Source organism: Macrobrachium rosenbergii, chromosome 40 (genome assembly GCF_040412425.1).
Source record: "Macrobrachium rosenbergii isolate ZJJX-2024 chromosome 40, ASM4041242v1, whole genome shotgun sequence".
Taxonomy (NCBI): Eukaryota; Metazoa; Arthropoda; class Malacostraca; order Decapoda; family Palaemonidae; genus Macrobrachium; species Macrobrachium rosenbergii.
The window spans coordinates 32,138,844-32,161,665 of record NC_089780.1 but is presented as its reverse complement, the minus strand read 5'-3'; the positions used below and the strand labels follow the sequence as shown (position 1 = coordinate 32,161,665).

Below are 22,822 nucleotides of genomic sequence, written 5' to 3'. Positions count from 1 at the left end.
TTTTTTACATTTGCATTTGCACTTTTTTTTTTTTCTTCTTTTTTTTCATACAATGACAAGTGTTTCAGTGACAGCAACTATGCAGAAAGAATAGAAATTTATATATTACATCAAGATTTTGTACTAATATGCTATACTTTGTATGCTTGTTATTGATTAAATTCGAAATAGATACAATACTGATGAACCCTGCAATCCATGCAGTTACAGTGGTGGGCGGGGCTTCTCCGCCAGGTTAGTGCGAGGAGGCTATAGTACATTCTCAAGTACAGGGAGCAGTGTATACCTACAGTAAATATTTCAGTATGCATTGAAAAAAATTAATAATTTGGAGTTATGTTCCACAGAAAAATCCACGAATAGGTGAATCAGTAGTTATGGATATGCTACAAAATCAAGTAATGATTCGATACACTCCAATAGTCTATTTGTAACAGAAAATTTATCAAGAATTCCCATTTTCAAATCTGATAAAAGGTGGTTGTTGGGAGTTTTACAAAAGTTACTACTAGGTGAATGCCCAACAAAAGAGATGTCTAAAAGACTTTTTTTAAGATCAACAATCATTAATAAAAAATGGTACCTTTCACATTAGTTTTGCCACAAATTCCTGAGGAATTGCTTGAAAGCAATACAGTGCAATTGTCTTAGAATAAATTTTATTGGGCAATAACCGTAATAAGATAAAAAAAAAAAGGCCCTTCTAATAGTCCAAAACATATCAGTCAAGGTTTATAAGGAAAGCTCAAGTTCAAATATGAAAGTATTCTGACTAAAAAAATTTGATAGATGTTTTCTATATGTACAGAAAATTTCTTAGATGAAAGAACAATGCTAATTTCTGCTACTTACAACTATAGAAAGAGCATGAACCTGTGAGCTCAATTCTTCACTAAGCACTTCATTCACCAGTCTATGTCGCTGAAAGTAAACAAGATTTGAAAGACCATGAAATTCTGGCTTATATCTTTGAACATAATTTTAAACAACTTCATGTTTCACAGAATACAAACAATGTCTTGATAAGAGCTTATTACAAGTGCAGTATTCAAAAAAGAAGAATGACCAAAAATTAAGAGTGTAGAACTTATTACTCCAAGTACTGTACATAAGGATCCAGCGAGCAGGGTATACTGTACCACTGTTTGTCAACCTAAACTATATCTTTTTCTGTGCTCTCTGTCAGGCCTATTTCTGTGTCCAATTTAACTGAGAGGAAGGGCTTTAATATAAACTAATATTTTACATGAAGTGAAAACCTATATTTTTGAACTTCTACAGAAATAAAAAAGTTGCTGCTTCACTGAGACTCAAAACTTGAAAAGAGCACTGTAACTGGGATGACAATGTATGTCACCTGATCATGTAAATAACCTACCAAAGGATGTAAGACTGCTAGGTTGAGAATGAACTATGCTGACACTTGTACTGGTATAAGCCTCAAGTCAGTGAGTGAGTCAAGGCTGAAAAGTTCTATCCACTTGAGAATGGCATATGGGATTAGAATGCCAAACTTGAGAATGGCATATGGGATTAGAATGCCAATCTGAGTACCAACCTGAAAGGCTGATGAATATTCTGGTGGACTCTTGACATATGAATTAAAGAGATTGTGAGGTTGATGAGATAAATGCCAGTCAACTGAGGCAGGCAGCAGGTTACTAGATTAAGTTTATGGAGAATATTACTACCCCTCAAGCTGTTACTACAAAATCAAACAAAACATGTTGAGGTAGAAGAAAGCAAAGGTGTATTAACACATCCAATCATATTGCACTAGTCCTCCTCTGGGAGAGGAATCTTACCTCTTTTCAACTTGTTCTTGGAAGAACCATATTGTGTGAAACACCCCTTGGTAGAGAAGTCTTGCAAGTACCTTTCCAAAATCTTAACTAGCCAAGATATTTGAGGGAAAATCTGGCACCTGAAACTTTGCAATCAATTTCTCAGAAGAAGGAGGCCATTTTCTGTCAAAAGTGAACTTCACTAACCCACATAATTTTCAAAAAGTTTGGCCACCACAAATACCATCAAAGAAATTTTAACAGATAATTTTCACAATAATTCCTCTATAGGCAGTTCATGGTAGCCTTTATACTGCTACAGAGAACCATACAGATCCCACTTGGGAAAGTTCAGTACTAGTTAGAATTAAATTTGCTAACATTCTTAAAAGGAGAATTTATCTTTGATGAATCTCAAGAGTCTGGTCGCTGCTGAAAAACTTACAGCTTTTTCCTAATAGCACTAGCCATCAGGAAACCCATCTGGTCTAGTACAATTGGAAATCAAAGATGGTCATCTGGCAACACTAGGCAAATGTTTCTCTTTTGAAAGGAAGATTGTATGTTTAGGTCTGGGGATCTAGTGGAATGTGTCAAGCTAGAGTTCACAGATGAAACTGGGCCATAATTGGACCCCAAGAAAGAGTATAGTCTACAGTGTACCTGGCATGAAACACTATAAACAGTACTGTGGGTTAGCAAAAACACTTGTTTGGAACACACCTAATATTTTAAATTTCATATGTTCCATTTACTTCCTACCTAACAGTCCAACTTTAAAATTTTTCACTTTTGCTCAAATGAAAATTTCAAGATAATTTTCATGTCCCAAAACAATAAACTTTTTATTTTATTTATAATACACTGCATGGAACGTATGGCATTAGATGAGAAAAGAGTCACCCTTTCTGATAAGTATCAAAGAGTAAGAGTGGGAAAGGAATCACCAGCACAGCAGTAATTTTTTCTATAAAACAGGTTTTGACGTAGGAAAAACCTATTTTTGGTAGTCGCTGTTGAGTCCTCAAAGGTGTTACCCCCCATGGTGTGCCAGTGCTCCCATGGTGACTAGACTAGTATCAAAGAAATATTTTTCTAGCCTGGTCTTGTAGCCGGGTATTGTGTCGTAATGAAAACACTATGACACGTGATAGAGTATAATGGACTCAAAGATAAGAGGGCATTTTCCCTTATCTTCAGCGAAGCTGAACCCAGTTTTTCCTATGTCAAAACTGCAAGAAGTGACTATTGCGCATGCGCGTCTGCCATCTTGTTTACGACCGGGCAGGCAAACAGACCAGTTCCATTACTCTCTGCTGGTCAATGTAGGATTATCCCTTTCCCAAATCCCATGCCTTTTGTCAGGGAAGTGGGAGGGTTTTGAGGACTCAACAGCGACTACCAAAAATAGGTTCTTCCTACGTCAAAACCTGTTTTTTGATAGCGTAGTCGCTGTCTCGTCCTCAAAGGAGCTTTACCAAAGAAATTGACAGGTGACAAAAGGCTTAAGCTCTTAAAATTTAAATTCCAAACAACCCAAAGACAAAACATTTATGGTCCAAGGTCAAGCCACAAGTTTCAAGCCCCATTCCTTATTCTAAAAAACCTTTTGGGGTTTTGGAAACAAGAAATGAGAAACTAAACAAGAACTTGCATTTTTAGGGTGAAGTTCTGTAGTGACTTACCTAAGTATGCTGGGTGTGGTTGTAGTCTTTTCATATCTTTCCCAGCAATAGTCAGCATGCTCACCCGTTAGGAAGACCCCGGGTTTTCTGCTGTAGAGCCTATGGGGTCGGGACTAACCATTCCACCTACTGACATGCAGTGCAGACAAATTTGTTCGAGCTCATGGCAGTAATGTTTTAAGAACACTGTCTCTGATGCCCACCCTGTACTTTCAGAGACTTCTTCAAAGGAGACATTTCTGAAGAAAGCCAATGATGTACTTACTTACTTTCCTTATGTCATGTGACCTGGGAAAGGAGTGTGGGTTTGCTTTTTTGATTAGGGACACTAAAATTATTCTTAACCCTTGTAGAGAGAGTGGTTTATTTGTGCTAGGGCGTAGGAAAATCGGACCTTCTGGGATGTTTGCCGTGAGCTCTAGGTAACTCTTAAGTGCTTGAACTGGGCATAATGTTTTGTCTGCTAAATTAAGTTTCCTTATAAGAATAGGAGATTTCTTTTTTAAAGGATCCTCATTCTTGGCCAGGAATGATGGGCCTGGGGACAATAATAAATGATTATCAACAGTTTGTGTGATATATCGTCCCCGTCGAAGAGAGCCCAGTTCACTAATACGGGCCCCTGAAGCTAATGCAATTAGGAAGATCGCCTTTTATAGTTTGTGAGTTGCGGTTGTATTGGGTCCACTGAAATGAGGAGTAGATAGAAGTACAAGTACCTTGTTAAGGGACCAGGTAATTGGGAGTCTTTTGGGAGCAAGTCTTTGTAGAGCAAAAGACCGCAGAAGGGAAGTAACAACTTCTATGCTGGAGTCAATCCCGAATCCATAAAGCAAGGGTTCTGATAATGCTGTCTTGTATGACATGATTGTTTTAACCGCAAGGCGTTTGTCTTCAAAAAGATATATCAGAAAAATTTAAAAGTGTTTCTATAGAAATTTCAACTGGGCTCTCAGTATGGATATAATCTAACCATATCCTCCATACGGACTGGTATTGTCGGACAGATGACATCCGTAACTTTTGCACTAGGTACCTAGCAATGTTGGGTGAGTAGTTTTTACGGTAGATAATGTTTAAAAATCCACACGTGAAGGTCTCAGCACAGAAAGGAGGATGCGTAAATAATTTTCCCTCCTACTTTCTGGGATAGTACAGTGGACGACAGTGGAATTGATCTTTTCGCCCGCTGTTGAAGTGATAGGAACCAATGTCTGTTTGGCCAATTGGGGCTATTAAGGAAGCTGTTCATTTGAAGGTTAGGAGTTTGCTCAAAACCTTCGAAATCTGGGACAATGGCGGAAAAAGATATATCATCTTCCAATTGTTCCAGTCTTGTAGGAAATCATCTCTTGCTATTGCTTGATTGTCCAAGTTCGAGATACATATATCGGAAGTTTGTGGTTCTCGTATGTGGCTTAACAGGTCCACTTCCGGTTGTGGAAGCATGTTGGCTATTGTTTGAAAGAGTGGTTGTCCAACATCCACTCCGTTGAGGCTGTCGTTTTCCTTCGATAGAGAGTCTGCTATTACATTGAGAGACCCTGTGAGGTGAATTGCAGACAGGTGCCACTTCTTTACTCGTGCCATCCGAAGAATGGCAAGCATTACCATGTTGAGAGGAGGTGAACGTGATCCCGATCTCTTGATGCAGGACACTGCAGTCGTGTTGTCTAGAACCAACAGAATGTGTGTCTCTTCTGGAGGTTTGAGTTTTTTGAGAGACAAAAAGACAGCCATCAGTTCCAGGAAATTGATATGACACTTCCTCAGAGAAACTGACCACCTCCCTGCCACCTGACGATCCTCCCAATGTCCTCTCCAACCTGTCAATGAGGCATCTGTGTGTATTGTCACTCTTACAGATGGAGGAGTCAGGGTGACCTGTTTCGCCAGAGATTCCTTCCGGGTCCAAGGCCGAAGTATTTCCCCGACTTTTTTATTCTTTTGGTGAGATCTGTCTTGCAGCTTTTGTCTTGCGTGCGACAGCCAAAATTTGTTCATGTTTTTCAATTGCAATCTGAGTATTGGATCTATTATGGATGCAAATTGCAGTAGACCCATCATGTGTTCTAATTGCCATCTTGAAACTCTGGGCTGGTCTGAGAACCTTTTGAGGTCTTTCCTTATCCTGCTCTGAGTTTTGATGGGGAGAGACAACAGGCCCTGAAGAGTATCCCAACACAGTCCCAACCACTGAAAACGTCTGCTGGGTGCGAGACGGGATTTTTCCCAATTTATTAGGAAACCTTTTGACTGGAGTCTGTTGATCACTGCTCTTAAGTTTTTTAGGCATTCTTTTCTTGTGGTCCCCAAGATCAACCAGTCATCCAGGTAAGATATTAGTTGTATTCTTTCCTTCCTGAGTTCCTGGACGACACCGTTGCTAATTTTGTAAAAATTCTTGGGGCAATGTTTAGTCCAAAGGGCATGACTTTGAACCTGTAACGTCTCTTTTCCCTATCCGGAACCCTAGGAAGGGGCGAAAGGGAGCGGCAATAGGGATGTGCCAGTATGCATCTTTCAGATTTATAGAAATTGTCCAACTCCTTTTTGGAATGACTGAACGTACTTGGGCAACGGTAGTCATCCGAAACTTTTGGCAAAGAATGTACTTGTTCAATGTTGATAGGTCGAGGATCACTCTTTTTTCGGAGGAATCCTTTTTGGGAACACTGAGGAGACGTGCCTGGTGGCGAATTTACGCATGTTTCTCTATGGCACCTTTTAATAGGGTCTTTTGCACATAATCTTCTAGAGAGGGGTCTGATGCTTGAAAGAACCCCTTTAAAGGCGGGGGAGGGTGGGACCATTTCCACCCCAGTCTGTTGAGAACAATGCTGTGTCCCCAAGGAGAAGACTTCCATTCCTTGTGGTGTCTTTGGAGTCGACCTCCGACCAAACAATTCCTATTGATATCCCCCTCTTCCTCTACCTTTTCCTTTGATGGGCATTCCAGGCGTTGCTTTTCCTTTTCCTTTGTATGATGGTTTTTGGACCTTATGAAAAGGATGTCCTTATGTGGCTGTTGCTGTACTTTTGAAGGAGGTTGTCCTTTCTGGCTACTTACCTGTTTGTGAGAAAAAAGATTTGGAGGTGATTGCAGGCTTATATGATTTTGATCAAACGAAGCCTTTTTTGAGTTGGGTAAAGGGAAATTTTGGGTTTTTTGTTTCCCAATTTCTCCTTTTCCCAGAAGAGCATATACTGTACAATTTTGTTGTCGTTGACTTGTGTTACCACAGAATCCTTAAACAGGTCCCTACAGAAGGGATTAGACTGTAATAAGGCAGTTACATTAGGAAGTGGCTTGTTGGAGCCTTCCAATGTTTCCATTCGCGCTTTTAAGCACCAGTCTAAAAAGTCGTAGAGTGCTTCCCATAGGGTTCTCATAAGACTTTTAGCCACAGCAGCAAAATATGTCCTGGTGTCCTCTGGAAGCCTTTTGGTGGCGGCCTCTAGCAAGGTGGAAGAGGTCAAGATAATGAGAAGATTCCTAGCACGGAATTCTGATGAAGCTGTCTCATCTGAGATTCTTCTCATAGGAGTCCCAAATTGTTGAGTAGCAACATCCAAGGGGAGCTTTTTCCTTTCAAAAGGGAGCTGAAGTGTTGCCCACTCCTTGGTGGAATTTTTCGAAACCGGGAGGACTGTGACAAATGGTTTTAGTTCTGCCAATGGCTCCCGTTTTCTAGTTACTACATAATTCTGGAAGTTTGTCTTCACATGATTAATTATTTTAAAGGTGAAGGGACAGAAGGCTGGAGGTACTTGGTGAGCTAGTTGAGTTTTATTCATGATGGGAGTATAGATCCACCTACCGTTGATCTGGTAAAGGGCATCATCAACAGCTTTTAATGCTGTGTTCCCACATAAGAGAACTGTTTCCTTTTGAGCTTTCTCCATGTCCGGTAACGGTGGAATCAGGCGCCATTCTGTATTAGGAAATGCTGCCCTGTCTCTAAACTCCACATGTGCAACTTCAATCATGGTTTTTCTCTGTTAATGAGATACTTACCATCAGGAGAGAAAATTCACATTGAAGCGTCTCACCAAGGGTTGTTAGCATCATCATTAGGGGAGAATGTTGGAGCCCCTGTTGTTTCCACTCTCCCTTTTCGATTGCAGGATGAAGTACTTTTACACTTTGGAGTGTACATCACTGACTTTATTTCTTTAATTTCCTGTTCGGAATCATACAAAATGTCCATTATGTACTGCCGTTCTGTGGCAAGGGCATCTTTGATATTGCTCATAATTTCCTTATGGAACTGATCAAATACTGCAAACTGTGTATCCCTTTTGGGGGAGCTTCATTTTCTGACTGAGCATCTGCAGTCGAAATATGACTGCCTGTAGCCCAGGGAGTAGAAGTCCTGGGTGAGCTACTATACCCTCTGAATATGTAGTAATTTTAGTTGGGGTTAACTGGATCCTTGTATCCCTTTGGGGAAGGATCCTCATCAGCTCTGAAAGTTGCATGGGGATTGAATTCCTTCTGGAAAGTTTCTATCCCAGTAAGCTGAAGGTAGTGTCCCTGGTCCTTCTGGGTTCAGCAAGGACATTTCGGTAGCAATAACAATTTCATCTAAATGATGATCACCTCCAAGAGGAACTTCCTCCATTGTCTCCGCAGGGTTTATCTGGGAGGTCCTGGGGACTGATGTTATTGGGTTCTGGCCCGAACATGGATCCTCTGAGAATGGGTTAAGTATATGCTGCCGGAGTTCTGCCGGAAAGATATAATCTCCCCCTTTCTCTCCCTTGCTGAACCCTAGGACCCATCAAGACAGCCTGAAACGAGCTGTTTCGTCCTTGAAACTTGCTGCCAAGAGCACACTGCAAACTTCGCACATATCTGGCGACCAGGCAAATCTGTCATGATTTTTGCAAGGAATATGCTCGTGGCAGTTGGAATGGGCAGTACCCACTGGCAAAAAGCGAACCAAGCAATTTGCTACGGAACACTTGAGCTGAGGGTCCTGCATAGTGGTGGCCCTGTAGTGAAAGAACCAAGTTGTTATTAGAAACTAATTTAGAATAAATCGTTTTTTGAAAGAACAGACACTTTGTACGAAACCTTGTGCCATTAATATATTACATCTTACAGGTTAATTTCGCTATCATGCGTAAATGTAATATGTTACAAAATATGCAAGTTAACTTAAACTGTTGTAGGTTTTAGGTTGACTGACAGCATATAGGGCTGCATTACTTAAGCTGTTGGTCCTTTTGCATTGGCTTATGTGAAATTTTAATTCCTGTCATGCCATAAGGACTATTCTATAAACTCATTGGTTTAACAGCTAAACCAAGCTACTGTTTTAAATGGCTTAGTTTAATACTTTTAGTATAATCTACTTTAATCTAAGCATAGATCTCTTAGAAGATTCTCGCTTAACCTATTCTAGGTCGTTTCTTATTCTAGGTTTAATTAAGAACCTAAGGATATAAGCTATACCCAGATTTATGGGTGATGAAACATGTGTGTCATCAGGTAAAACCCGCTGGAATTGAATCCGGTAGTACAGAATAATAAACATAGGTTATGCTACAGAATGGCCAACTACTAAATATGTAAACATAAGTACTCTAAGATAGTCTGAGCGCTATGGTACTCCTACCGTGATTTGCCACGGAAATCTATTGTGTCACATATTATGGAAAATGGCGTAAGGTGGCGGAAAGGGGAGTGTTCGTGATATGCCCCAACTCTCAATCGCCCAGGGCGGAACCACATAGTGGAAAGCGCCAACTAACCGAAAACCATACCCACCGGAGTGGTAACATGGACGATAACAACGAAAGATCCGACTAACCTGGTGGAGACTGAACATAGCGGAACTCATGATTGCATCCCTGGGACAGTGTTCGACGCTCCAGCTATAACTGTGGAAAGCGAGCAAATAAACACCGCCCGATAAGGGAAAGGTAGCAGAGTGGTGGAAACCCGCGAACGGCGACCAGACGGGTGGGTAGCACCCTCTGGAAGCCAAATGAAAACTCCCCACGGGTGCAACGCAAGCGATCGGTTTCCTCTGCTAGGAAGATGCCAGGTCGCCGCCAAAAGCTAACTGATCAGGTAAAGAAGGACTAGGCTACATACACGAAATAACCTGTGCAACTTCGATCCCAGCCTACCCTCCAAAACCAAAACTTTTTGGCTTGGTCAGAAGGCCAGAATGAATGCTACAGGTGAGGGGAAGAGGAATCTCGCATAACCTAGCCACACCCTCCAAAACCGACAGCCTGGTCAGGTGGAAGACTATGAATTGAGGAGACCCTTCACTATTCTAACCTCACCCTCCAAAACCTCACGGCCTGGTCAGGTGGGCTAAGGGGGAAGAGTAACTCCCTCACTAGCCTAACCTCACCATCCAAAACCTAACGGCCTGGTCAGGTGGGCCAAGAGAGATTGAGGACTCCCTCACAAACCTAACAACTCCCTCCAAAACCTCAAAACGGCCTGGTCAGTGAAACAGGTAGCATGAGCATCGTGAAAAGCGCCTATCCTGTCCAGCCTAACTCTCTGAAACTGATTACGGTACAGTCGAGTAGGCTAGGCTAGGATATACCTAATCGAATAAAACTACCTGACGTCAAGAGTACTAACATAAAAAAGTGGACCATTCGATGTGAGAAGTTTAAAATTATATATACTTAAAAATATATACTTATGAATACATAAATGACTCAGCGGCAGAGAGGGCCAAACAACAACCGTTATGCGGGAAGCGGGGATACCCAAGATGGCCGCCTCTGACGCCGAATCACATATAAAACTAATCCAAGAATAGACATGTCATCCATCCTTGTATACATCAGTTATGATCATGAGCATAACAATACCACCATCTAGAAGGTACCAACTCGCTGGTGGAGGAAGGAAACCAGGGGAAAAGGGAGAAATTTATGATCAGAAAAAAGGGAGGGGAATACCTCCATCCCTAGCCTAGATCAGTCAGATACAGGCTCCCTAGCCTCCTAACAGCGAAATGGTAATTTCTACAAATAAGGCTCCAATGGAATGGAGCAGGGATAAAAAACTAGCAGAAACTTCCTGCTAATAACATGTGAAGACTGAGGGTCAAGCATGGCAGAGGCAGACACAGCCCACGCCCGGCTGCGTAGCACTATTTAACCTGGTAAACAATATGGTTGAACAGTCAAATAATATGCCTCTGTAATAAAAAACCAAAAGGAAATGGTACTCAACTTAGATGGTGGGAATTCTGGGTGGGAAGACATGTCGTAAACAGCAAAAAACCAAAAACACAACACCAAGAAAAAACACGGCGTGATCTGAAAGGCATGCTAAATTGGAATGTTTATAAGATGGCGGCCGGGGTGGTAGTTGGCTGGGTGCGGAGGATGAGGTTTAGAACGGCCCCTCACTTTTCGGGGTTTTGAGATTGGAGAGATCTATAAGGAAGGAGACCTGTGGTAGTGGCAGCCACTCACCCCTTGTGTATACCGACACCATCTAATGGCGCTCGATCCAGGGGTCGTAACCCTGGCATTATGGTTAGCTTTTTCTCTGGTATACTTAGCAATACTTATACCTAGAAATCAGTGCTAATGGACTATTTCACTGGGTGACACAGGTCGAGCCCAGAAATGTTCCACAGAGAAACCCTGCGAATGCGTGAGTCCGCGAACCATGAGAACGCGAATACAAGGGGTTTACTGTATTACCTTGCAAATCTTTGGGATTGGACATTGCCTGAGCCTGAGCTTCAGTGTCCACCATGACAAGACGTGAGCGATCAGGTCTTGTTAGGAATTTGGCCATGCCTACCTGTCTTTGAGGGCACTTCTGAAAGTGGAGTGTGTTGTTTGCATAAGGAGCAGTTGGAGGGATAATGAAGTACTTGTCCCACTTCTGGGGACCGAAGGGTGAGTGCCGGAGGATGTTTTGAGGTGGTTAGAAGAGGATGGAGTTGGAGCCTTAAGGCAGTTTCTTGGAGGAAGAGATGCTGTAGTGTTCCGTTGTTTTATGGTAGCACGCTGTGGTTCATATGGTTGTAAAGTGACCATCAGAGATGAACTGGTGAAGAGGGAGCGTGGGGCATCATTTGCAGAGCTGACATGTAACATGGTATACAAGGATAGGGATGAGGAGATTTCTGGTGAAGTAGTCTGGCTTGTGGCCTCTGAACTAACTAGGTCAGAGAAGCTCAAAAAATCTAGGGATTGATTGTGAGCAGGGTCAGTTCCCAACCCCTTAGAATTTGGTTGAGATTTAGAAAAGTCCAAATCCGTGCCAGAAGTTGTAGAGGAATTAGATGTGTTTGTCATATAAAGAAATTTATAAATTTCATCCAAAACGAGGTCCTTCTCACTAAGGAGGCCCAACTAGGGGAGGAGCAACGCTGTTACCCACAGTGGATATACACCATGGTTCTAGGAACATTCGCCGTAAACATTTTTGCTGTCGGAAAACTCGCCTCAGGAATTTTCGCCGTATAGGATTTTTACCGCAAGACAATTTCGTCACTTTTTTTTTCGATACCCTTATCTTGAACTGTCCCTTTTGGAGTAATGTCCAATTTAATATGCAAAGCACCTTGTTATCAAGTATATATGGCTAACACTATTGTTCCTTCGATTTTAACATTTTAATAAGCGAAGTACCTTGTTATCAAGTATATCTGATTTTTACATTTTGATTAACGAAGTGCCATGTTTCTTTTTTTTTTTTTGTTCCTTGTAAATGTTATCATAATTTGTTATAATTGTGAATTATTTGATTGTGTTCCAAACATTGATTTATTTTGGTAAGGATAGAAAAAAAAAGCTTTGTATATACAGGACTTTATTTTTATAACTATCAGCCTACTTAACATGTCTTTTTTTACAGGGTCAAACATCAGAAAAGAAATGAAAAAATAAACATTTATTTAAAAAATAAAAGACTAAAAATATATCAAATTAACAGAGAAATAATTTAAAATATGTGCAAATTCCAAGCAATGCTTCGTAAATAATGTGTTGGACTGTAATGAAGCGTTTTCCACTGAAGTCTTCCATTGATATCAATGTATATTTTCTTCACATTTGTACTGCATCTCCTTGATATAAATCACACTTTTTCTTCTTTGCTAATGTCTTTTCCTTTTTCAAATATGCAGTTTCCACAAATCTGGGTGTATGTTAGTCATGGAGCTCTGTACTGCATTGTGGGAGCCTTCTACTCGGTTGTTGGTTCTGTTCATACCATTCTGGGTTCATTCGAAGACATTCCACAGGTCAATAGGAAAGTTGGCTGCATTCTTCGTCTTTGTTCACCTCAACCCCGTTCTCCTCCGATATAGTGAGTTTCAAAATATGATACAAATTCTTGGGGCAAATCATCATCGTCAGTCAGTTCGAGAAAACCATCAATAACATCACACACTGGCAGAAATGCTAATGCAATGAAGCATTTGATTTTGTTGTTAAATTCTGTATCCGTAAGATAGATATTCTTAGCCATATGAAATAAACAACCTGTTATATTTGTTGTTGGAAATATATCACAAAGCATTGATAATTGTTTTCTCGAAATCAACCATTAAGGTTTCGGGCTCTAATGATGGGTGTAAGTCCTTCAAGGCGCTAAAAAGTCTGCTGTAGGTTACTTGTGATTTACTAGGTAGCAAAACAAAAAGACGTGGTACGCTAATATGTCTTATGATAATAAGTAATGTGAATAACTGATATATATCGGGGCTACATTTAAAAGTGCCATCACAAGCGCAATCTTTATTATTAGCAAGGTCCTCTAACCCAGCTTGAGTGCCAAACACTAAAATTCTATCCAGATCATCTATCTTCACCACTCTACATCGTACAACAAAAAGTTCTCTCACCATTTTCAAGAAATCTACACTATATTCTTCAGGTATTGTATATCCACTTCTTCCGGTTGGGATCGGGGGAGCTTGGCTTTTCTTCTGCCCCAACTTCTAATACTGCGAGACAAATGCGATATCGAAGTCGGTAGCAAAGACAATGCATTATCATCTAAACTAGATGAAATTTCTGCAATTAATGACCATGCAGAAGTTTGTGAATTAGTGGCTAATGATTTCAATTTTGTTTTTACTTCATACATTTTTGGTTTTGATGGATGAGATGGATGGCAATGCTAGCCAAATGTTTTACATATAGATAAATTACCATTTTCCAGCACAGTATGCACCCTAGCTTTACATTCTTTATTTTCACATTTCCAATATGTTTTTCACCATATTTTCTATCTATTCTGTAAACAAAGTTATGACCGTCAACTAATTTCGCACCGCCTCCGGTACTTTCCACTTGATAGACCATTGTTATGGGTTGGCTGCACAAAAAAAATATTGTCGAATGAATAAAGAAAATTTAAAGAGTTTAACTCTACTCCTTCTTTGAGTGTTCAAATTACGTACTCAATTTGGGTATTTTAATTATATAGCAAGGTACTTCATCAATCAAAATGTAACGGTAGTAGGTTCCAGATTTACTTGATAACAAGGTACTTCGCTTATTAAAATGTTTAAATCGAAGTAAAAATTAGTGTGAGCCATATATACTTGATAACAAATGCGGCGAAATTGTTTTACGGCAAAGCTTCCTACGGCGATAATTCCTGAGGCGAGTTTTCCTACGGCAAAAATGTTTACTGGCGAATGTTCCGGATACGATACACCATACCCTCAGCGCCTTAGGGGTCATCAGTCTGTCGAGATCAGACCCAGCACTGAGGGCATGGTTTGACATGAACATTTCCCCTTGCTCAACCACGTTGGGTACCCTAGTTCTACACTTGGAGCGGGATGCGGTCCAACTCCACCCTCCTTCAAAGTTACAAGAGCAGAAGTGTCCATAATTAATGCCATGCAAAGGTCATCAACAAAAGACGAAGAGGGGAAGGAGAAAGTTAATAGGAAGAGGAGTAAAGGAATTAAAGGTCCCAATGTTTGGTTGAATCCAGAGCGGAGAGACATAAATGAGCATGCTTTCTCTCTACAATGGATCCCTAAGCCCCCACCTCATCAAGGGGTTGGGATCAGGGGGTCATCATAACAAATGGAAGATAAATAAACAACTGCTGTGAGCATATATCTCTGTACATTGGATGTACAAATTTTAAGCATCTTCTAAAGTTATAAACTCATATTTGAAATTCAATTATCAGCTTAGGCTTATCTAATAATTTCCTACATGTATAGTATTGTAACTAAAGTTATAGCACCAAGCATCTCAATAAAATATCTCATCTACATCTTTATGAACAGTTTTTTCATCAAAATTAACAAAATGCTACTCTTCAGTTTTCAAGATTTAAATCATGGAAAATTAAAAGGACTGCACTATACTGTACCTTAATTAGTGGGACATTAGAGAATGCTTCTGAGACCACAACAACTTTAAAATGGGTTTCACTCTGAGGTGGAACATTATGCATGTATGATTCATTAATGATTTCTAGGTAAGATGGCTTGAGAGCAGATTCTATTTTGTTTTTGATGGATAATTCGACTGGTCCCACTGTAGAAAAGAAAAAAACAATAAATCTAGCAACATAATCTTCATAAGGGCAAATAAAAAACATGTATTTGCCTCATAACTAACTAGACAAGACTCTGGCTGTTGGATGAATAAAGAACTTACTGGGCTATGAAATTTATTCAGATAATAATAGTAACATTAAAACCATATGCAATTTTATCAATTTGAGAGAAATGTTATTAATTTTAAGCTGCATATTATAAAATAGCATAATCTTCCCAACTTTACATCAAGGTAACCGACTCCACCTAAGACTTCATTAGTAACAAGGATGAATACCTTAGAATCCACTTAAATGAGTTCTGTTTCAACAATCTTTGGTAACTCATAACAAAAACAGATCTTATTGACAGGCTTCCTTCCCCCTTGTGCTAGAAGACAACTATTGACCTCTAGTTTCCTTTTACTTTGGCCCTACCGTGGCTGCCCAGGCCATTGTGTAGCTCCTTTCAGACAAGTTTGCATTCCAACTATGGTTCATGGATAAGATTAGGTTGGCAAAGAGACACATTAGATGCCACGTCTGGCATATGCAGGTGAACTACATAATAGAAGACCTGTAAAAGGGCTTAAATCTCATGATGTGTACTCTCTGTCTGCTCTGTAAGTGATGAGGAGTGCATTTATACATTCCAAGATGATAATATTGCTGTCTACCAACACTAACTTCCACTTCTCTGAATGGAAACAAAAGACTTTCCTGAACCTTTCCTAGAGTTTAGTATGACATGGTGAACTGTCTAAGACATAGGTCCCTATCAGCCTCTTCATTGGATACCAGGCTGTATAAGAGGTTACAAGAGTCAGCCCTACCCTTCTCATATGCTTGCCCAAGAAACCAATTCCATATGGTGACTGACTGTCTTTCCAGAACTTTACAACAAACACGGACTATATGGGACACCCTGTGGTGGCACTTAGAAGTTTGGATTTATATAATGAAATTTTTTTTTTTTTTTTTCATTTTCTTTGTACGACTGAATTTTTGGTTTTCCCATTGTAGTTGCTGTGTCTGTATGTGTTGTTTAAGAATGTGCTGTTTGTTTGAGTATTAATTGTTGTTTTTTCTTTTTTTACTTGCAGTTTGCTGAGTCTGTCAGGATAGAGTGGCTTGCTCCCCTTCAACCCAGTGAGTAGGTGGCTTGAGAAGTTAGGATACCTCTTTAACAGAGGCTGTTTGGGAGTGGTTGTCTGATGACGGTGCTCCTCCCAGGTGTTGGCATATGTTATGATGTCATCTTCCTGCCAGGACCTTGTTCATCAGCCTCTGGAAGCAGCTAAGGGCATTTCTGAGGCTGAAGGGCATCACCTTGCATTGGTAGAATCCAGTAGGCGTGGTGAAAGCAGTCACAGGGCGTGACTCCTCTGACAGGGGCACTTGCCAATATCCTTTCTCTAGATCTATTTTGCTCAGGTAACGAGCACTGCCAAGACTGTCCAAGCAAGCTTCGATTTGCGGGAGAGGGTATGGCTCAGGCTTTGTGACTTCATTTAATTTCCGGTAGTCTATACATAGCCTGTCTCCTCCTCCCTCCTTCAGAACTAAGACTAAGGGGAGGACCACTCACTTAGGTAGCTTCAATAAGGCTGAGTTCGAGCTGGAGCTGCACCTGCTCTTTGATTCTCTTGGCCTTCTCTGGATTTACCCTGTAGGAGCCTTGGACAACCTGCGTAACACCTTCCCGCAGGTTTATGGTGTGCTCCAGGATCTCGGCACAGCCAAGATGGTCCTGGGTTACCTGTGGGTATGCACTTAACAGCTGGTGTACGTCACCTCGCTGGTGATTCTACAGCCACGGCGTGATAACTTCAAGGCTAAGCAGAACTTCTGAGTTGGTTGAGGGGGGGCACCATCGTGGTTATGGTGACTACAAGGAGCCCTGGGAGCTGGAGGGGCATCCTCAGTTTCCTTTTCTTCTCTCGTCAGGTAGGGTTTGAGCAAACTGACATGGAGCCATTTGGCTCGTCTCCATCCACATTCTACTAAGTAACTGAAGGCCCCTTGTTTTCCTAGTACTTTGTGAGGGCCTGTGAATTGGGTCACCAGAGGGTGAGTGGCTCCGGTTCAGAGGACTAGGACCTGGTCACTGATATTGGATGAACAGGTTCAGGCCATTTTGTCAAACTTAAACTTGACTAGCAGCCTCAGTGGCTTGGGCAACCACCCATGCAGCCTGGAGGTTTCATTGAATGTTGGGCAGGTCCTCCACCCAGTCCGCCTTTGTTGGTTCGGCCAAGGCCTTGTACAGGATGTCAAGGGGGCCCTGAGTAGTGTGCATATGAGCTCAAAGGGGCTGTACCGAGAGCCTTGGATGGCGAATGGCAGATAGTGAAAAGGGCATGGGGGAGGTTCTCCTCCCACGTTGCTCTTCCCTTGCATTCGAGCTTAGCCAGAGTGGCACCAAGGGTCTGGCTTTCTGGGGGATAAGGGGTCGAATGAGTATCTTTGACACCATGGCTAGCCATGCTGTCACGGAACTTTTTTGACATGAAATGTTGCCCTTGATCACTTTGAATCACTGCAGGGAACCCGAACCAACAGAAGAAGGTGATGAGTGCCTTGACAGCATTCTTGGAGCTCTTGCTCTGGATGGGAATAGCCTCAGGATACCTTGTGAACTGGTCTATGATAGTGAGGCAGTAATTATTTCCCGTCTTGCTCTTGATGTGTCCTTGTGACGTAAAATAATCAATGATGACATCCTGAAAGGGGATGCCAACGGAGGGAATATTCTTGATAGGAGCCTTGGGGATGACCTTGTTTGGATTGCTGGTTATCTGGAATGTGGGGTAAGAGGCTACGAAAGCCTTGACAGCCTTCTGCAAGCCTGGCCAGTAGAATTTTCCTCCTATACGGGTGGTCCAGGTAACACCAAAGTGGCCGCTGATACCATCGTGCCAAGCGGAGGAGGTCTTGTTGCAGGGAAGGAGGTACCACTTCCAGTCTATGACTAACTTGAGCGGGTTCATGGATTCCCCGGGTGACCCAGTAGAGCACCTCGTCCTCCAGGAGGAAGTTGTCATTAACTAGGTCCTTCACTTCGTTTTCAGTGGTGGCACCCTCCGAGTGGTGGCGTCCTCTTTCTGCGCCCAGATGAGTTGCTCCTGGCTTAAGGTAGGAAGAGAGGCGTCCGTCCCCATGATGAGGAGGGCAGCCACAGGATCAAAGTCAGGCTCGTTATGGGGAGTGCCAGGCTGGTCTTGCAACCATGGCACTGATGCCACAGCTAGGCCGTCGGGTAGGGGATCGTCTTCTAGAGGCGATGCCTCCTCTGAGGGATCGTCTGGAGCTGCGGCTGTCATGCATTGTATGGGAATCAGGGTATCTCTCCACTGGACAAGATCTTGGCCCAGGAGGAGAGGATGTCCAGTCATCAGGGATTCAACGACACCAAAGAGGTGCTCCCTCTCTCGAGAGGAATCACCTGTGGTGACTCGCAGACAAACAGTGGGGAGGTCCTTGACGTCTCCATTTACCCAGTAAATTGTAATCTCATTCTTGCGAATGTTGTCACCGGAAAGCACCTGGTCCCGAGTGGAGTGGAGCCAAGGCTTATCCAGTCAGCAGGCTGTCATGAGCGGACAGCAGTGTGAGCAGCTTTTGGTGCAGCATGTCTCGGGCATTGCCCGTACTTTGCAGACATGTGACCCTTCTAGCCACAGTCATTGCATGTTTCTTGCCTGAAATCTCTCCAGGACACTGTCCCCGAGGAGTGAGCAGGTTTGCTATGGAGGGCAAGGTGACTCAGTTGTGAGTGTTCCTGCGGGGGGCTTACGCGGGGCCTTGGGTGGAGCTGGGATTCTCAGGCAGCACTGTTCTGTGAGGTGCCCGGTGTGGTAGGCTAAGTTTGGGTTTGTATGATGAAAGATAATTTGTGTGAATTTAACTGTTTCGTTTTTGTTGTTGTTATGTTTTTTATTTATGTTATTTTGTGTTTTTATTATGAAAGTCTGATGTATTTCATGTTTTTTTTTCTTTTTTATTGCAGTTAGCTTGAGTGTGATAGAGTAATAGGCTTCCCTTCACCTGAACCGGAAGAAGCTTTACCTGGGATAGGAAATCGACATTGGCAACTACCAAAACAGTCGAACAGTTGGTGACACCAAACCATTTTCAAGTTACTTAAGACAGTGACTGTCCTAAATGGGATCGGGGTTAGAGAAAGTGCTTTAATATCTGTTGGCTGATTTTATTGTGAATGAGATCTCAGATTCTCGATTGGAAGGAGAGAAGGGCTTTTGTGTAAAAAAGGACTGCATGAAGAAATTCCAAAGTAATTTCTGCCCTCAGCTTGGATGTCATAGCTAAAATAAACTCCGTAGTTATCCCCAAATAGTGTGTTGACATTTGTGATTTTCTTGAATTATTCTGAGATGAAGTGCTGAGAAAGTTAGGGTTGGATTATTTGTTGATAATATTTTGACTATTGATAGTATTAAGTTAGGCTAAGTTAAGTATAGGAAGATTGTTTTGATAAACTTTAGTGGTAAGTAGGAAATACATTAGATTGAGTATTGAGAGATGATAATTACTAAACTGTGGCAAATGTAAATAAAATTAGGATAAGGTTCTGTTTGAAGGTCTTCAGGCCACTGTAATAATAAGGTTAACATATTAAGATAGGTGAAAAGAGTTTTCTTTAACCTCTGAATCTATTCCAATCATTCTGCACCAATTGTGTCAAAGAAAAAAAGCCCCTACACCAGGTCTCTTACAGTGGCCGCATACAGGCTGTTTCGGAGGATGTCCATTTTTGAGCGGAGAGATTCCGGAGGTATGAGAAGGCGGGCAAATCTTACCCCGTAAGGAACTAGCGAGGAGGTGGTGTGTGTCCCAGCTGTCCACTAAGCGACAGCATTCAGCAAGCGTCTTTCAGGCTTTTTTGCAAATGTAGGTAGTGAGAGCAGGGGGTGCGTACTATAGGAAGTCCTTGAGCTCTGTTCTTATGATGCACCCATTTGGACCAGGTTTGACCCGTTTCCTTGGCCTGGCTTCACCAACGTTGTCTCCAGCGTCCAGGGGTTATCTTGTAGGCCTTAGTTACGGCATTATGCACCTTGTAGAGCTTCCATTGGTCTGCCTGGGGAAGGCAGCGAAAAACAACTTGGCCCTTTCTGCCCAGTTGCTTCCCCAGGAGAAGGAAAATTCTGCTGGAGCAAGCATATAACTAGCTAGGACCTCTTCTACCTGGCTGAGGCAGACCTCAAGCTCCGAGTCGTTCCATTTTGGTACAAAAGTGTTGGCATGGGTAAGCGAAGAGGGGGTAGAGGTTGGAGGGGAGCCGTTGGCAGCAAGTCGGGCAAGCTCTAGCTCATGGGCCCTTTGTTTGTCCTTCTCCTCTTCTCTCTCCTTTCTTTCTCGTTTCTCCTTTGCTTCTTTCTCTCCTTTCTTTCCAGTTCCTCCTCCCCTTCTTTCTCCTCCCTCTCCTGTTCCTCCTTTGATTCTTTCTCCTTTCTTTCTCGTTCCTCCCTCGCTTCTCTTTCCAGTCTGTCTCGTTCTCCCTTGCTTCTTTCTTCTTTCTCTCATTTGCAACCCAATCCAGCAGCTCTTGTTCCTTCAGTCCCAGGGCTTTCCCAGCAAAGACAAGCCCTTTGATTTTGTCAGCAATGGCTACCATGTTGCCGATGTGTAGGGCGAGGTTTTGTAAGATATACAGTACCCCTGGGGAGTGGTGTGTCCCGTTGGTTGGACTGTGACACTCTTGGTGCAGGCTTGCTCCTGGGAAACGAGCGGGGTAATTGGAAAATCTCGTTCAGAGAATGGATTCTGTTTGCTCAAGAGAATTGTTGAGTAGCAGTTTGTAGTGCAAGGCTTGTTCCTGGAAATTGAGCGTGAGGGTCCTGGTTTGTTCAAGAGAATGACTCCTGGTCGGTCCCGCAGGATGTAGGGTTTGTCGAGAAGAATGTTCTGGTGGCACTTTGTACTGCAGGGCTAGTTACTGGGAATCAAGAGTTAGGTTAGGGTCTCGTTCAAAGAACAGCTTGCTGCTTGCATACAGACAAGGCCAGCTAGTTGTGCAAGGTTTAGGGTGTCCCAGTATTTGTAGGGTTGTTCAAATAGAATGGGGTTTTGGTTTGTTCACGTGCAGATGAGACCGGCTATACCGTGAAGTCAAAAGTGTTCTGTAGAATTAAGTTCTCATTCAGAGAACATGGGGTTTGGTTGTTCAAAAGAATGTAATTTTGGTTATATTCGCGCACAAACAAGACTGGCTATAGCACGAAGTCGAGGCGCTCTGGAGAACGTTGGGGTTCTTCATAAGAGAATGGGTTTGGTTTGTAGGTTTGTTAACAAAGAATGTAAGTTTGTGTTGTTCTGCAGAACACAGATTTGGGTTGTTGCAAGCTGGATGTGGGATTTTCCCCTTTTGCGAAGGATTGTTGGGAACCCTCGAAACAGGTTAAGTCCGAGAGACTTGACTGGGTGTCAGAACACTGAATTAATGAAATGGGTAGCGTAAACCTTAAAGGAAAAGGATTTCTTGGGTTTGGTGAGAGGCACTTGGTACTGGTGCAACGGGGTTAAGGTTTATGTAAAAGTTATAAAATTGGGTTGCTCTAGGCAAATAGGAAGCAGTGACTTAGGGGTATACACAAATACATGCATGTACGAATCATTTAGCGAGGGTTGTCATAAAGGAATAAGGCATTAGTTGTGACAAGGATATATATGCTTACTTTGAAATAGAATTAAAAATACGTCCGAAAGGTGACAAGCACAAATCTTAAATCTACCATGCCTGAGGCATTTATTTGCCCGGATCACGTGCGCAAAGATATTAATTTTACTCTGGGTTGACCTGACTAGCACATGATCACGAGGGTTGTGTTTACTCTACTGTACAAGTTGTGCGAGGTTGGGTTTGTTATGAAGGCCAGTGTTTTGACTGGGGTATTGGCATGTGCATGAACCCACGTGAATGTCTGTGCAAAAAAGGTTGCGCGGGATCTTATGAAACAGACGAACAATTGTGTGAATGTTTTCCCTTCTCCAGTCTATTCTGAGATGCATGGGAAAAAATTTGCTTATTCATGTGGACTTAAGAATGATTTAGGGAGACAACTTGTAATGTGTGCAAATTGGTTGCGTGAACAAAAGGAAGGGAATTTTGTATATATTAGATTTTCAAGACAGCATGGTAAACTGTGGAATTTTTACTTTAAATTTTGATGCCATTGCTACTGAGAGAGAGAGAGAGAGAGAGAGAGAGAGAGAGAGAGAGAGAGAGAGAGACGATTGCAGGCAGGGCTTTGAATTCACTGCCCAAGTATTGTGTTGCCTATCTAAAATGATGGATGATAAACTGTCCAAAGCACAAGGGGAAGGAAATAACGCACTATTTCCTTGGTTATCACTTGGTTTAACACTTCACTGCCTAGCTAGCCTAACACTGAATCATGCAAGGTAACATGTGATAGCAACAAAGCTTATGTTTCAGTAAATCAGTACTCTCTCCTCGCTGTGAACTATTCGTGGGGCATGCACGTGGTCTATCTATCCCCTAACAAATTTTACAGTCACGATTTTGATTGCAACTAATCTAAAATATAAAATAACACTGTACTTACACTATGGAGCTCTGTTTGATTGTGTGCTTATTTAGGGATTTTACGCTAAGGATTGTTTCCTGTCTTGAATCCAGCTTTAGTGTGGCTAGAAGCTAATAGCTGCAAGTTACAAGGAGGCAAAGATTCTAGCTTGCAACACTGCAGGCTGCAAGGATCTGGCAAATTGGTCACCACTCTTATAATTTTACCTGTGAGGGAGCTTGAATTCTGAGCAGAGAAATTACCTTTATGATTTTTCTAACTACTATT

The 22,822-nt window shown here is 42.1% G+C and overlaps 1 protein-coding gene across 2 annotated transcripts in view; it reads right to left on the bottom strand.

Moving 5' to 3' along the window:
- LOC136826318 (bolA-like protein DDB_G0274169) overlaps positions 1 to 22,822 on the bottom strand; it is a 114,488-nt gene that overhangs the window by 20,262 nt on the left and 71,404 nt on the right. For both annotated transcript variants that reach the window (XM_067083567.1, XM_067083568.1), the window contains exons 2-3: positions 14,817 to 14,983; positions 853 to 921 (exon numbers count right to left, since the gene is read on the bottom strand). In XM_067083567.1, the coding sequence (XP_066939668.1) occupies positions 853 to 921; positions 14,817 to 14,983 (236 nt within the window). The remainder of the gene's footprint in view (positions 1 to 852; positions 922 to 14,816; positions 14,984 to 22,822) is intronic.